The following is a 17,638-nucleotide window of genomic DNA, read 5'->3' as shown; positions in this document are numbered from 1 at the left end:
CTCTGTATCTATATGAAGCCAATGGGGATAGTCAGCCAGGGTCCTTAATATGTGTTGTTCATCAATGTGTGTGCATCATTCGGCTCTGCCTCCATTGGAATAATTTTTATAGATGTCTCAAGCTGTGAAGGACTGGATGGGAACTAATAAACTGAAGCTGAATCTTGATAATACAAATCTGTTGTTGTGGTTAGGTGGCTTGAGAATTAGAAGGAGTATTAAACAAGGTAATGCTCCTTTTGGAAAAACAGGTACATAGATTGGGAAATCTTCTCTGTTTAAAGTTTTATTGTCAAGGAGCTTTGCTAAGCTTTGGCTGATGCATTAGATGCAGTGGTGGGATTCAAATAATTTAACAACCAGTTCTCTGCCCTAATGATTTCTTCCAACAACCAGTTTGCCAAACTGCTCAGAAAGTTAACAACCAGTTCTCCTGAAATGGTGCAAACTGGCTGAATCCCACCACTGATTAGATGCAATGCTGTTTGGACCATGTCATATAACTGTTAATGGAACCATATAACAGCAGCCCTGAAAGCAGTGGTTGCCTGTGAAGTGTCAAGGCCAATTTATGATGTTGGTACTAGCTCACCAAGTCTTAAATGGCATGAGATCTAGGTAATTGAAAGATTACCGTCTCTATTTCAATACAATTCTTGCTTTAGAGTTAGCTGGAAAGGCTGGTGAAGCGTTGCTTGCAGTTTCACTGTAAAGTTTGGCTCTTAGCACAGTGATTTTTCCAGTAGTAGAGCCCCACTATGACTGGCCCATGAACTTTTTTCTTTGAAACAGTAAACTCATACGTGTTTACTCAAATAATTTATGATATCAGAACTGCTAATTTAAATTTGGATTTATTTTCAATTTTTAAGCTGTCAAATAATGGATTTTTTGTTTGTTCTTTTTTAAAAATAGTCTCAGAAACACTCTTGTAGAAAAGCAATTTTAAAAAAATCAACGTGAAGGAACTTTTAAATGTTCTATTAAAATGGGCTTTGTTAATATCCTGAAATGTTTTTGTCTTGCAGTAATACAGTGAGAGTGGAATCTAAGTTGTAAGATTACAGGATAAGGATAACTGAGCTGAACTAAGAAAATCTGCTAGGCTGTAGTTATATCTAAGAGTCTCTGCTATTTTTGGTGTTTTTAGGGGATATAAGAAATCATATGAATCATATGAAGACCCAGTAATAGGTTTACTGTATTTTTTATCTTCAATAATACTTTCAAACAAGTTTCATGAGAAGATGTTAGCCTACTTTAATATCATTTTTGTTTCCTTTGTTTTAAAAAATCAGTTTTATGGTGGCAATTGTGAAATTGGAAGCATAATTAATTGATTCATACATTTTTCATTTATATTATTACATTTTCAGGAAATGGGTTGAAGATGTTGATGAAAAGAGCACTGAAATTCAAGGACCCATTGTTAATGAAGATGATTAGAAACATATCTCAACATGATGGACCAACTAAATCTTTATTTATTGTAAGCATAATGGCTTTCATCTTTTCAAGTTCTAAATTTGTGAAATGAGATCTTGGAAGAAGCAAACTTATTTTATACATAACAAATGATCCTTCTCAAATGATTGCATGTACCTTAATTCTACTGGAATTGCACAAGAGTGTGGAATTTAAGGGCTTGTTATATTGTAGCATCTTTCACTTCTCCAATTCATAATTAAGGCTTGTCAGTACTTTTACAAAATACATTTATTGGTGTCCTTAACTGAACCTGCGCAGATACTAAATTATTAACTATGACAATTATAAAACTAATGTAACATTTTTGTTCTTTATGTGCATGTGCCCTTTGAAAAATTAGGCTGTCATCAGTTAATAATCTGTAATAGTGATTTTATTATCACTCTTCTGCGTATATTTTGGTATGTAGAAATGAGCCAGAAATCATTGATTTTAATTTCACTTCTGCAGTGAACTAATTGTATGATCATAGGGTTAGAGTTAAGGTTATCTACATCAGGAATTTTTCATAGCTATGGACACTGACTGTCAGGCAGAAAAGACCAGGTTCACACCTGAAGGCTCAGTTAAACTTATTTATTGCATAAAGCTTATTCATGGGATCTATGTACTATCAGCACCTGGTTAAAGTTTATTTATTTTATTTATTTATTTATTTTCAATTTATATACCGCCCTATCTCCCTAAGGACTCAGGGCGTGTACAGGCAACAATAAAATACAGACACTACAGTATACAATTTTAAAATGCAAGTTAAAAAACTTATTATAATTAGCCTAGAACTTTAAAAATTTATAAAACCAAAACCCCATTTAAAATTAGTAAAAATTTAAATTTATAAAACCAAAACCCCATTTAAAATTAGTAAAAATTTAAAATCTAATCCAGTCCCGCAGATGAATAAGTGCGTTTTAAGCTCATGACGAAAGGTTCGGAGGTCCGGAAGTTGACGAAGTCCTGGGGAGTTCGTTCCAGAGGGTGGGAGCCCCACAGAGAAGGCCCTTCCTGGTGTCGCCAGACGGCACTGCCTAGCTGACGGCACCCTGAGAAGTCCCTCTGTGAGAGCGCACGGGTCGGTGGGAGGCATACGGTAACAGCAGGCGGTCCCGTAAATAGCCCGGCCCTATGCCATGGAGCGCTTTAAAGATTGTCACCAACACCTTGAAGCGCACCCGAAGGCCACAGGTAGCCAGTGCAGTCTGCGCAGGAGCGGTGTTACGTGGAGCTACGCCAAGCTCCTCTATCACCCGCGCAGCTGCATTCTGACCAACTGAAGCCTCCGGATGCCCCTCAAGGGGAGCCCCATGTAGAGAGCATTGCAGTAATCCAGGCGAGACGTCACGAGGGCGTGAGTGACCGTGCATAAGGCATCCCGGTCTAGAAAGGGGCGCAACTGGCGCACCAGGCGAACCTGGTGGAAAGCTCTCCTGGAGACGGCCGTCAAATGGTCTTCAAAAGACAGCCGTTCATCCAGGGAACCGCCCAGATTGCGCACCTCTCCATCGGGCCAATGACTCGCCCCAACAGTCAGCCGAGGACCCAGCTGACTGTACCGGGATGCCGGCATCCACAGCCACTCAGTCTTGGAGGGATTGAGCTTGAGCCTGTTTCTCCCCATCCAGACCCGTACGGCTTCCAAACACCGGGACAGCACTTCGATAGCTTCATTGGGGTGGCCCGGTGTGGAAAAGTACAGCTGGGTGTCATCAGCGTACAGCTGGTACCTCACACATGATCTCACCCAGCGGCTTCATTTAGATGTTGAACAGAAGGGGCGAGAGAATCGACCCCTGCGGCACCCCACAAGTGAGGCGCCCCGGGGCCGACCTCTGCCCCCCTGTCAACACCGTCTGCGACCGGTCGGAGAGATAGGAGGAGAACCACCGATAAACGGTGCCTCCCACTCCCAATCCCTCCAACCGGCGCAGCAGGATACCATGGTCGATGGTATCGAAAGCCGCTGAGAGGTCTAATAGGACCAGGGCAGAGGAACAACCCCTATCCCTGGCCCTCCAGAGATCATCCACCAACGCGACCAAAGCCGTCTCCGTGCTGTAACCGGGCCGGAAACCGGACTGGAACGGGTCTAGATAGACAGTTTCATCCAGGTGCAGAGGAAACTGATATGCCACCATATTTCTACAACCTTCGCCGCAAGCTTAAGGTTGGAGACCGGACGATAATTACCTAAGACAGCCGGGTCCAGGAGGGCTTCTTGAGGAGGGCCTCACCACCGCCTCTTTCAAGGCGGCCGGAAAGACTCCTCCAACAAGGAGGCACTCAGAATCGCCTGAGCCAGCCTCGTGTCACCTCCTGAGTGGCCAGCACCAGCCAGGAGGGGCACGGGTCCAGTAAACACGCAGGCATTCAGCCTACCCAACAACCTGTCCATGTCCTCGGAGCCACAGGGTCAAACTCATCCCAACAAATGTCACCAAGACCACCCTCAGACGCCTCATCTGAATCGCCGCAATTTTGGTCTAGACCGCCTCGAGCTGAACGATTTTATCGTATAGATAACCGTTAAACTCCTCAGCACGCCCCTGCACGGGTCATCCCGCCCCTGGTGAAGGAGGGAACGGGTCACCCAAAAGGGCGGCTGGGCGGTTATCTGCCGACGCAATGAGGGAGGAGGCGAGCAACGCCGCTTCCCTCAGTGCCACTAGGTAGGTCCTAGTATAGGACCCAACTAGTGTCCGATCAGCTTCTAAACGGCTAGACCTCCAGGAGCTCTCTAGGCGTCTTCTCCGGCGTTTCATCCCCTCAGCTCCTCGGAGAACCAAGGAGCCGGTTGGGATCTGCGCCGGGTCAGAGGTCGCAGAGGCACGACACGGTCTAAAGCCCCAGCCGCAGCCCGCTGCCAGGCTGCGGCTAGTTCCTCTGCCGTGCCGTGAGCCAGACCTCAGGAAGTGGCCCAAGCTCCGTCCGGAACCTCTCCGGGTCCATCAGGCGCCTGGGACGGAACCAACGTTGTGGTTCCGCCTCCCGCGGTGTTGAGTGGCGGTCAGAAAGTCCAGGCGAAGGAGAGAGTGATCTGACCATGACAAAGGTTCTATGACTACATCTCTCAAATCCAGATCCTTCAACCACTGACCAGAGATAAAAATAAGATCCAGAGTGCCACCCCCGATGTGAGTGGGGCCATCAACTACTTGAGTCAGGTCCAAGGCCGTCATGGAAGCCATGAACTCCCGAGCCACTGTCGATGACGAGCCGGCAGATGGCAAGTTAAAGTCCCCCATGACTAAAAGTTTGGGGGTCTCCACTGCCACCCCGGCAAGCACCTCCAGGAGCTCAGGCAGGGCAGCTGTCACGCAGCAAGGAGCCAGGTACGTGACCAGCAAGCCCATCTGACACCTATGACCCCATCTCACAAAGAGGGATTCACACCCGGCAATCTGAGGTACAGTGGTCTCCCTCGGCTCTAGACTCTCTTTAATAGCAACCGCCACCCCCCCACCCCTACCCTGGGCCCTCGGCTGATGGAATGCACGGAAACCCGGTGGGCACATTTCGACCAGGGGCACGCCCCCTTCAGTGCCCAACCAGGTCTCCGTAACGCCTATAAGATCCGCGGCGCCCCCCTGGATAAGATCGTGTATTAGGGGGGCCTTATTGGCCACGGACCGTGCATTGCATAACATAAGACGAAGGCCCAGGCTCTGAGGGTCTTGACCATCCGGGGAACGGGAAAAGTCAGAGGGATCGGGGCACGCGATCGCTTGCAGACATCGAGCGCGTGACCCCCTAGACCGATACGATCCCCCCTTCCGCCATATCTGCCCCTCCCACTTACCGTGTAAATGGAACCACCCTCACAAAAGGAACACATTCCCCCATAACCTCCGAACCCACTAAATAATCGCCACGAGCGCAGGGACTGGTTTCCTCCCGACGGGCTACCCCAACACCCGCCCTAACCCTCCCACCCCTTAAAATGCCCTATCTAAAAACCCCAAAGGCTCTTTCTTCGCATGCCACCTCTGTGGGTCCCAAGACCCGTCATTGAGGCCGGCCCTTGGTAGTGAGAGGCCATTCCTGCGAGGCGGGGCACTGCAGGCGCAAGAGTTCATGTGCAGCGTAACGCATAGAAAAGTACGAATCGGTGAGGGTGCTAAGATGGTAACATCCCAGATGGTAAGACGTTAAAAGATGGATCCTCCAACGGATGTCCAGATGTCAAAGAGGACAAATAAAGGTTATCTACATCAGGAATTTTTCATAGCTATGGACACTGACTGTCAGGCAGAAAAGACCAGGTTCACACCTGAAGGCTCAGTTAAACTTATTTATTGCATAAAGCTTATTCATGGGATCTATGTACTATCAGCACCTGGTTAAAGTTTATTTATTTTATTTATTTATTTATTTGATTTTTATACCGCCCTTCTCCCGAAGGACTCAGGGCGGTGTACAGGCAACAATAAAATACAGACACTACAGTATACAATTTAAAATGCAAGTTAAAAAACTTATTATAATTAGCCTAGAACTTTAAAAATTTATAAAAACCAAAACCCCATTTAAAATTAGTAAAAAATTTAAAATCGATAAAATTTGTGTAATTTAAAATTTAAAATTTAAAATTTAAGCCAGCCCCGCGCGAATGAAAAGATGTGTCTTCAGTTCGCGGCGGAAGGTCCGAAGGTCAGGTATTTGGTGTAAGCCCGGGGAAAGTTCGTTCCAAAGTGTGGGAGCCCCCACAGAGAAGGACCTTCCCCTGGGGGCCGCCAGCCGACATTGCTTGGCGGACGGCACCCTGAGAAGTCCCTCTCTGTGAGAGCGTACGGGTCGGTGGGAGGCATACGGTAACAGCAGGCGGTCCCGTAAGTACCCAGGCCCTAAGCCATGGAGCGCTTTAAAGGTCGTAACCAACACCTTAAAGTGCACCCGAAAGGCCACAGGTAGCCAGTGCAGTCTGCGCAGGAGCGGTGTTACGTGGGAGCTACGCGAAGCTCCCTCTATCACCCGCGCAGCTGCATTCTGGACTAACTGAAGCCTCCGAGTGCACTTCAAGGGGAGCCCCATATAGAGAGCATTACAATAATCCAAGCGAGAGGTAACGAGCGCGTGAGTGACTGTGCACAAGGCATCCCGATCAAGGAAGGGGCGCAACTGCCGAACCAGGCGAACCTGGTGGAAGGCCCTCCTGGTGACGGCCGTCAAATGGTCTTCAAGCGACAGCCGTTCATCCAGGAGGACACCTAAGTTGCGCACCCTATCCTTTGGGGCCAATAACTCACCTCCAACAGTCAGCTGCGGCTGCAGCTGACTGAATCGGGATGCCGGCATCCACAGCCACTCCGTCTTGGAGGGATTAAGCTTGAGCCTGTTTCTCCCCATCCAGACCCGTACGGCTTCCAAACACCGGGACAGCACTTCAACAACTTCATTGGGGTGGCCCGGGGGGAAAAGTACAGCTGAGTGTCGTCAGCGTACAGCTGGTAACTCACCCCGAAGCCACTGATGATCTCACCCAACGATAAGTTAGATAAGGGTCAATGGCACTCAAGGAGGGTTGGACTTAGCTTACTTGTGGCTATGTAGAGATTCTAGGCTGATTCCTCTCTTCACTCTGTTCCCAGGTTCTGTCAGTCCTTCTACATTATATATGCTGACAGACAGGGTTTCTATTCTCCCCTCAGTTTCTTTTTGACTGCCAGAGATGGTATGTCAATCTATAAGGAAGATGAGTAGTTTTTAAATATTGCACATATTTGAAAGAAACATTTTCATTTACATTCCATTTCTTTCTCCTGCCTTGACTTGCTAACTGACTTTTTGCTGCTCTTTTCCCAGACTGGAATATAGAAACCATTTATTTACATAATGGATTTGCCTAAGCAAAAAAGTGGCCCTTTGCTTCCAATCTTACCAGCTTCAACTTTATACCATACTTCATTTTTTTTCTTTTTATGACCCTATAATCCCTTTTATCAGGGTGGAGTTTGGGCAAATGGATGGAGCTGAGTGTTTACTGGCTGGATGCCCTTTCTGATACCTACATGGAGTTCACAGCAGATATTTCTCTTTGCACCCTGATAGAGAAACAACTATTGCTGTCTAGGATTGAACTCTCAACATTCCAAGGGATGCGAGCGTTTTCACCTCTAGGCCACTGCGCCGCTGATTACACCATCCTTCATGCTTTCTCATTAATCATACTGTATTTCACAGGTTAGGTAATAATTTGGCAGACTTTCTTTGCCAAATTTCCTTTGACTTTCTTTCACATTTCAATGATCCACCAAATTTCTTCTCTTTCTGCATCAATTTCCAGTGTGGATCTATGTGACTTCAGGGTGCCTCTGAATGTCATACTTTCATCTTCTATGGCAAAGTTATGTTATCCCAGAATAAGGATAAACTGCATTGTTGAAAACTACAAACACTGCAAGATGTAGCATGGTTCATTTAACCTACTGTATGATTTCAACAGGTCTTGGCGGTTCTGATAGCTCTACATTGATTTTGCATCATATATTTCTATATATAAAATTTTATCTTGTTTTCAGTTTTTAAATCTTTCAATTAGATAACCCCTATTATATGCCCACTGAATCTGGTTAGCCAATTCATTTTTACTCAGAAGAATATAGCTGTGTTATCATTGCCTATGTGCTTTGTAGCAATCTCTCTAAACTACAGCATATTTCATTTTTTCCTCTCTTGTTTTTTATTTCCCAAAAGTTTAGTTCCTAATCTCTGTCTTCCCATCTGTCCTTTGATTTTTGATAGGAATGTATCAATCTAGCCACATACAAAAGTATTTTAAATCTTTGGTTAATCTCCACTTACCTGCAATGATAATCTTACTTCAGGAGGAAGGGGAGGGAGGGAGGGAGGGAGGGAGGGAGGGAGAGAGAGAGAAAGAGAAATAGAGAAAGAAAGAAAGAAGGAAAGAGGGAGAGAGGGAGAGAAAAGAAAGAAAGAGAAACAGAGAAAGAAAGAAAGAAAGAAAGAAAGAAAGAAAGAAAGAAAGAAAGAAAGAAAGAAAGAGGAAGGAAGGAAGGAAGGAAGAAAGGAAGGAAGGAAGGAAGGAAGGAAGGAAGGAAGGAAGGAGAGAGAGAAGAAGAAGAAGGAAAGACTACAAACCCTGGCACTAGACGTGGCTTCAGAAGATGCGTTGAAACAGGACAGCAATCTAGGGCTGGAAGGGACCTTGGAGGCCGTCTAGTCCAACCCCCCTGCTTCAGCAGGAAACCTTATATCGCCTGGGTTATTTTGGTGCCTCTAACAGAGAGGAAAATTGACAGAAAGGAGAAGGAGTTTACTAGGACAAGGCTGCCATGCAGACGAAGGCACTCCTTGATTTATGACCACAATTGAGCCCAAAATTTTGGTTCCTAAGCAAGAGCTTTGTTAAGTGAGTTTCACCACATTTTACTCAATCCATGACCTCTCCTGGCTCTAACAGTCATGTGCAAGCTAGGGAAGAACATCTGAAGGTGTGTGTAATGTTCTAAATGTACAGAAGTTATAGTTAAATATGTGGTAGAAAGTGGACTGGGTGTGTTTTTCCAAATGTAGTAAGTGAGGTTGAATGTGTATAGTTTTAGAAGAGTGTGGGTATGTGTGTGTGTGTACATACACATACAGTATATATAGTAGATAATGTATCTTTTTGTGTGCCTATACACACTCTATACTATGTAATATGTATGTACACATATGGCATATATACATAGGATTAAATAGTATATTTTTGATGTTAAGTAGTAGTAAATAGACAGGGAAATTATCTCGTTGAGGCCAGGCAGCCTAACCCTAACCCTAACCCTTGACCTGAGTAACGTCAGGTTTGCCTCGCCCACCCATTCACATGACCAAGCAGCTACACCCACCCAGTCATATGAACACAAAGCCACACCCACAAAATAAGCCACACCTACAGAACCGGTAGTAAAAAAATTTGGAACCCACCACTGATATAAACTGAATTACATATAATAAATATATCACCAGAATTGAGCCATCCATCCAGAAAAAGCAGCAGTTACAAGTAGTGAACAGTCTTTCATTTTTTATCCAAGTCACACAATATTTCCTGATGTGAGTAAAAAAGAAGATGGAGAAAATTGACTTTGAAAAAAGTACAAAACTATAAACTGATTTTTGGCCGATTCAGTTTTTATAACAATAGAATTTATTAGTTTACAGCAGTTTTATTAAGCATTTAATAAATCTTTCTTATCACTGTAAATCATCAACCCAGCAATGGTTTTGAAAAGAAAAAGTATGGTTGAGTTAATGCAGTAATTCTCATTGTTTTTCTAATGTTTCCTTTTTTACATCACTCAAATCTTGCTTTGTTTGTTTTGTTTAGGATTATGTTGGTGATCTGGCTGCTCAGATATCTAATGATGAAGAGGAGGAATTTGTGATAGAATGCTTAGGAACATTGGCTAATTTGACCTTATCTGATTTGGACTGGGAACTTGTGTTAAAAGAATACAAAATGGTACCATATCTGAAAGATAAATTAAAGCCAGGTCTGTATTTTTAGATTTTCACCAGAAGATACCACTTTATTGACTTAACATATTGAATATCATTTTAATTCCTTTTTGAACACTGGAACATTTCTATATTTACATTGTTTTTATTAAGAATTATTTTTTTTCCTTATAACATTTGTAAACTTTTTTTAAAATTTAACTTTGTTTTATTTGCTTTGGATACATCCTGGAAATTCTCCAAAATTGTATTAATTTGTCAGAAACGTTTTCCGTTCTGATGTACACCTTTTGTATTGGTTATGTTAAAAAAGAAAAAGAAAAGTTTTTACTGGAGAAGATCTTCAGTAAGATAAAACTCTCTTCTCCAGACAGGGAAACCCAACCTTAGAAAAACAGACAGAATTTATACTCAATATATTACTGTGCCAAAGGAAGATGGAAGATTTTGTCCAATTTTAGTCTGAGCAAACTCAATAAATTAATCATCCTATTATGATTTCACTACACTGACTTGAAGGCATACGTGCACACAGAGAAACACATAGGCTTTCATCCTTTGTCAGCCAGTTGTGTTTTTACTGTCTCTCTGGAGCTAATTCTTCCTCACCTGGTGGTGTGTAATCTGCTCATGCTTCACAGCACTGCCTTTTATTTACCACATTGAACTTAAACCGCAACAATGAATGCATCCCAAACTACCTAATTCAAGAAATTACATTTTTTACAACCTGATTTATTTATTATACACACATTATTTATCTGTTACTTTCATTTGCTAGAGGCAGCTCATAATCTTACTTTTGAAAGAATTTTATTGCAGTGATCCACCAGCACAAAGGAGTTGGTATTCAGATATTCAAAACTAAACTGACAATTTCAGCACAGTTAGAAAAGATACAAATAAACAAAGAATTTTGATAAAAAGACAATATTAAGTCAAAGAATGCTAAGATGCTTGCTTTGGCTATGTGTGCAACAAGGAAAAAGAGATTGAAATTAGCAATCTGAATAAATAAAATTATCCAAAGAGATTTGAGGATTATATTATTTTTCATTTACTTTTGGATGAATACAATTTAATAATATACATATTTTCATTCCTACCCTCCCAGTTGAAAATATTCCAGACTTTGGATGTTCACTCAGCATTGGGTGGTCATCTGACCATTCAGATACTTTTTTTGCATTGGTTGAAGAGGTTAGGTTAATCTGAAGGAGTGCATGCTAAGAGGGAGATGAAATTTCTGCCCAAAATACTCCAAATGATAACACGTTCAGGTATAAATGTAAATATATGTAAATTCAGTGATGACCACTTGAAGAGCCACAATTATAGCTATTCTGTTCTGTCAGAGAAAGCTATTTGGAGAGTATATGGATGGATTAGGAAGGATTCCTATATGTGTTTAACTAAACTAAATAATGAATCGCTTTTTACTGAGCCACATGAATGATAAAATAATCCAAACTGCCTTCTACTTATATGCAAAACATGTCATTCCAAGAATGGAATGTTCTGGGGAACACGGGAACATTCTATTTTTCTTCCAGCTATGCTTCCAGTCGTCTTGGGGGTGGTCCAGAGACTTTCCAGAAGTAAACCTTCTGGAAGTAAAAATAGTTCATAGTTTGAATTGGGGCCAGGCTCGGGGGGCGGAGGGGTGGGGGGGACAAAGGAGGCAAATGATGATACATGCATTATGATACAAATAATACAACATACATTTTAGATGTCAGGATGGCTATAAGGGGAGGTTTGCCATCATGATGTCACCATGCGTTATCATTTTGTTTTCGGCTTGCTGCAGAGCCTGTTGGCCAGATTGCAGCTGGAACATGACAATCTCTTCCTGTTCCAAAAAATTACACACGCAGAATTGCTGGATTGGCATGATCTAGGAGTAAAACAAAATGTGCCAGTGTTCCCTGGAATGTTCTGTTCTTGGAACAGTCTGACCAGCACATCCCTGCTTCTTTCTTTTACTTTCCAAATGACTGAGTTTGAATCACCAAATTAGGGTGCCGCAGAAATGGGTAGACTGGGGGAGAAAAATAATTATTTTTGAAGAGTCCATAGATTTTACAGTGCCTAGTAATCATTCAAAAAGCTACAATGATTACAGAGCAGGAAGATTTAAATTTTATATTAATCTAGAGTACTATATTTGTAAATAGGTTCTTTAAGAATTGGTGCAACAGTTGTGATGACATAATTTTATATTCAGTGTTCATGTTGAGCGATACTTGAAAGCTGAGCCAGCATGTGATGTCAGAGTAGAAATAATAATTATTATTAAATAATAATTTAACAAGGTTTGCTCATATTTTGAGAGGTTTGCATTTCAGTAGGGTGCTGTAATATTGCTGCTCTATTAAATTTACCAGGTTCAGCAGAAGATGATCTTGTCTTGGAAGTGGTGATAATGATTGGGACTGTATCAATGGATGATTCCTGTGCAGCGCTGCTAGCTAAATCAGGAATTATTCCAGCACTTATTGAATTACTGAATGGTATGTAGCAAGTGTTGCACACTACTTTTTGAGTGTTTGCTTATTACTCATTAATTTAAGGTAAAGGTAAAGGTTCCCCTCGCACGTACATGCTAGTCGTTGCCGACTCATTAATTTACTGCTGCTCAATTTTTATTATCAAAATTTAGCAATACTATGCTGGAATCAAGGTTTTAGTACAGCGTTAGGAATTTTCATACCATCTTGCACCAATAATGAGATTGAATTTTACCAAGTAAAATAGTTTGTGCAGTGAACAATTTTATAGAAGAAATTAAGGCTTGGTTGAGTGCTCACAGCGTAGAGGGAAAGTCTGCAACCTTAAACACTGAAAGAGCCATTTGGGCCCATTTCCCACAGAAAAGAAAACACTGGGAGCCCCAAAACGCTTCCTGTGGCTGACTATTTCTTGAGTGGCCACAAAACTAGCATATGTAGTTGAATTAAACGTTCTGTTTTCTTCTGAAACTTTTCTTGGATTTATCCATGGTTGGCCTACTGGGGGTTGAAAAGCTCAGTAAATCACATATTTTGAATGACAGGGAGTCGCAGCAGAGGGGTGAAAGAGCCACATGCAGCTCTAGAGGTGCTGCGTCTAGGTTGCTGACCTCTGGCCTAGAGTTTAAAATGCAATTTAATTTACAGATCTGTCCCGAGCTATTGAGATATCTGCAGGCCCATGTCCCAACTGAGACTCATCTGTGTAAAAGCCGCAAGAACGATGATCGAGTTAGAACTACAGATCTGGAAGGCACAGAATTAAGATGCTTCAGAGAATGTTTTCTTGGGATTAACAATCTGTTCAAGAGTACATTGGTGTTTTTGAGTGGAATAAAAGTCTAAGATGAGTCAGTACAGTCCCACTTACTCAGGAAGAGGTTTGGAATAATAAACATAAGTGGGACTATACTAATTATTTTGTGGGATCATGATATGACCCTGTATGGTCCCATGATATGGGATTGTACAGTAACTCTTTTGTGGGATCATGATATGGTCCTAAATATCCATCTTTTCTCTAAAGCAGTTGCCTCATTCAGAATTGATTTAAAATTAAATTTTAAATAATGACATGGTAGTGGTATTTTTTTGGACTACAGAAAACTAGTGAACTGACTGTATTCAGTTCATAACTGATCCCAATTCTTTCTGGTTTAAACATAGTTTAAAGCTTCATTCTTTTATAAGTAATTAGATGCAGTGTTCGTTAAATATGTTTTCAAAAATTATTATTCCTAGTTTTAGTAAAATGTGTAGATAGGTACTATACATTCATGTGACTTAGATTGCTTGTAGTCAGTGATTTAAAATATGACACAGGATAACCTTCTCTCTTTTTGTAGCTCAGCAGGAAGATGATGAGTTTGTGTGCCAAATCATTTATGTGTTTTACCAGATGGTCTTCCATCAAGCCACTAGAGATGTCATCATCAAAGAGACTCGTATCTTTTATCAAATGTTCCTTTGCTATTAGTACTTTTAATGGAAAGACAGCTGGAACTGGCATTCAGAATGCATGCAGTGACAATGAAGGGTCCCCCCCCCTCTCTCTCTCCCTCCCTCCCTCCCTCCCTCTCTCTCCCCCCTCCCTTTCTCCATTCATTCATGTGGAGTTGTTTTTGACTGTTGTATTTTCCCCCAATTTGTGAGAAAAATCAAAGGAATGTAACACAAGTATACCTAATATGGAAAAATAGTGACCTATGGGATTGTTTATTTTCTGTCCCACAACAGAACTTGTGAAAAGGAGCAAGTCTATATATTTCAGTGTTGCTTTCAAAACTCATTTACTGCCCACCCAGATCAATACTTGGGTTTTTTATTAGCAGATGAGTGAATCCCCTTGATTATGCTGTTATAAGTTGTCAGGTTGGGATTAGCTTTCTTCATTTATAAATGGAAAAGAGCAATAGGCTGTATCCATACAGTTCTGAATTTAGTATCTTTCATTTATGTGTGGAAGGTAATAGGCCATCAGTTTATAATCCTTCTAACCTTTTTTTGATCTTCATGAGATAGTTAAACAATTGGATTACAAAAGCAGGCAAATATAGGTAGATGGGATGAACTAAATAAATACCATTCTGGAATATGAAGGTATTGGATGGAACAGAAGGATGACTCAGTGAGCAGATTAACTAAGCAAGTTATAGAATTATATTGTTTCAAGCATATGCAGTTTTCTTTAGCCAGTATGTAGAAAGAATTGTGTGGTTAGCAGACACATACTATAGTTTAGCTATTTGTGAAAATGCTTCAGAATTGGCTATATGACTGAAATATATGACTTCCGTGAATGCAGCTGGAGAGAAAGCTTGCCAAGCTAGACCTCTGGAAAACTTCCAAGGCTTTATCCTAAGCCTGCTTTCTATTTGCTACTTTATCTGAAATAGCAGGACAGGATTAAGATGTAATTTTGAAGGATGGGTTCTATTTCCACTGTCTTCCCCTTTTCATCTACATTATTGAAAGCAAAATTTCCAGTAGTATAGTATGGTGTAGCGTAGTATAGTGTAAATAGTGCATAGGTTCCTGTTCTGTTGAAGATAGATCTATGTAGTTTCGCAAAAGGCAACCTATATGTGCTTACTCAGCCATAAGTCCTGTTGAAAATAGGGGTTGTTTATCTTCAAATAGATTTGGTTATTAATTTGTTAAATAAATATACTAGCCTCATTTGCATTTTGGCTCTTCCTCATCCTCTCCATGTGTAAAGAGAGTATCTGAAATAGAGCCTTTTTAATGATAACTTGATATTCCAGTTGTACACTTCACACGGATAGAGGAGACACTATATTTCATTGTATAGACTTATTGTTTGCCAGTAGGAGGTACCAGCAGGAGTGCAGGGCTAGCGTGTCTATATATTCTTTATGAAGCAGATCCCTTTCCTTGCTCTTTTAGGATATTTTTCGTGAGTATAAAATGACATTCCCTTTCAAAGATAATTGTTTGGGGGGAGAAATTATTTCTTTTAAAATAAATATAATATATCATACTCAAAAGGGATTGTTCCCTTCTTATATAAATTATAATGAAGTTTAGGATTAGTATATAGGTTTCCTTCTTTTATTTCTTTTGATGTATCTTTTACAGCAAAAACATACTAATCACCAGATTCAGCCTTCCAAAATTGTTTTAGATCCTTTACTCTATCTTCTTAGAGGCTCCTGCATATCTTATAGACTTAATGCATGATAAAAATTCTGAAATCCGTAAAGTCTGTGATAATACACTGGATATAATAGCAGTAAGTGATTATTTTATTCTAATACAGGTAGTCGTCAGTTAACAAACATTTGTTCAGTGACCATTCAAAGTTATGATGGTGTTGAAAAAGGAGACTACGGCTGGTCCTTGAAGTTATGGCCATTGCAATGTCCCAGCTATCATAAGATCACAATCTGGGTGCTTGGCAACCAGTTTGCAATTATGGTGGTCACAGTATCCTATGATTACATGATTAGCATTTGCAACCTTCACTGCTGGATTTTGACAAGCAAAGTCAAAGGGGAAACCTGTAGGAAGTCATAAGTGGAGATCAAGTGATGTCATGCCTAATAACCATGAAGGATTCGCCTTACAGTGGCAACTGAAATTGCCCAAATTTGCTTTATGATCACATCGCTTAGCAACAGAATTCCCAGTCTCAGTTACCAAGGACTACCTGAATGAACAGTTATTCTTAAGAGCAAAACGAGAATTAGAACAATGATAAATGAAAATATATTTACAAATTGCACCCACTATGTAACAAGAATATTTCAATACAATATATTCATTATACTTAGTGGTATCGTATTTATACATACTGGTACCGTATTTATAGGCAAACTGGATATAGGACTGATGAATGCCTAAACATGAATATGATGTATTTTTTATATATGAAATTCTTTTGGAAGAGTTTTTTTTATTATTCAGGGAATACTTATATGTGATATGGATAATATTTACTTATAAAAAACAATTGTAATGTTATGTAGAACATAATATATCAATTTATTTTTTAAAATGCACAGAAACACTGTCAAGTGTTTATTTTCACTGCTGGACTTTATTTTCTTGAATAAGTCAAATATTGCAAATGATTAATTACAATGTTTTCATATTAGCAGCCTCTAATGGATGTAATGTTATGCATTTTTTAAAATGAACTTCTTTTGATTACTTTTGAATATTTTTTGCATAACCATCACAAAATAATTTAAAATTTACTATTGGCTGTAAGGCAACATAGCACTCATTTGAACTTGGGCCGAAGTTAGAATGAAAGAAAAGTATACTGTAAAAGTTGTGCTTCATCTTAGTGGTAGTTAAAGACCAGTTGCTAAGGCAGAATACCATTTGTCTTCTTGATTGCATCTTGGTTGCATCTCTTTGGCTATGAGGTAGAATCCTGGATTAAAGATGGCTCTTTTCAGACCCAACTGTGCTAATCCTAGGGTCTTGTTTTTCATTGTATTGGCACTCTTTTTTATAAATAAGTTTTAACATTTTGACAGTTACTCTCACAGGCAAATAAATTACATTTAAAGCCAAAACTCCGGCACCAAATATTCAAATAAGAAAATTACTGCTTGCTTTTTGTTTGTTCTTTGAGTTTGAACTTCCTCTTTTCCACTTCCTCATCTTCTTGCAATAGATTTGATATTGTTTTGAAGGCAAGGATAACAAAAGAATGCCATTGTAATCTTAACATTAAATTTCTAAATGGTCCAAACAGGAGTATGATGAAGAGTGGGCTAAGAAGATACAAAGTGAGAAATTCCGATGGCACAATTCTCAGTGGCTAGAAATGGTGGAAAGCCGGCAAATGGATGAAAATGAGCAATACCTGTATGGGGATGACCGTATTGAGCCCTATATTCATGAAGGAGATATTCTAGAAAGACCTGATCTTTATTACAGTGCTGGTAAGGCTGACACAAAAAGCAGCATACAACTCTCCTTTCCATCCCAGGCTTCTTGAAGTTGCTTCTTGGAACAGATATGCAATAACAGTATATTCCTCTCACATGCATGTTTGATATCAATATTAAAGTTGTTAAGGCAAGAGATTTTTCTGTATATATTGACAAGTAAGACTCTCCTAGGTTTTGAGGATTATTTTGTCAATTTGGTGGCAGAGCCTATATTTTACTTGGAAGAATTTTTTAAACGATTGCTGGTTGAAATAG

At 40.6% G+C, this 17,638-nt stretch overlaps 1 protein-coding gene across 4 annotated transcripts in view; it reads left to right on the top strand.

Annotated features, from left to right (window-relative positions):
* Window positions 1-17,638, top strand: part of KIFAP3 (kinesin associated protein 3) — a 220,783-nt gene that overhangs the window by 191,086 nt on the left and 12,059 nt on the right. For all 4 annotated transcript variants that reach the window (XM_058177337.1, XM_058177338.1, XM_058177336.1 and 1 more), the window contains exons 13-18: window positions 1,377-1,489; window positions 9,815-9,980; window positions 12,333-12,458; window positions 13,802-13,900; window positions 15,623-15,708; window positions 17,185-17,374. In XM_058177337.1, coding sequence (XP_058033320.1) covers window positions 1,377-1,489; window positions 9,815-9,980; window positions 12,333-12,458; window positions 13,802-13,900; window positions 15,623-15,708; window positions 17,185-17,374 — 780 coding nt within the window. The remainder of the gene's footprint in view (window positions 1-1,376; window positions 1,490-9,814; window positions 9,981-12,332; window positions 12,459-13,801; window positions 13,901-15,622; window positions 15,709-17,184; window positions 17,375-17,638) is intronic.

Source organism: Ahaetulla prasina, chromosome 3, assembly GCF_028640845.1.
Source record: "Ahaetulla prasina isolate Xishuangbanna chromosome 3, ASM2864084v1, whole genome shotgun sequence".
Taxonomy (NCBI): domain Eukaryota; kingdom Metazoa; phylum Chordata; class Lepidosauria; order Squamata; family Colubridae; genus Ahaetulla; species Ahaetulla prasina.
Note: the sequence above shows the minus strand (reverse complement) of the source record. Positions and strands in the feature narration are given on the sequence as shown.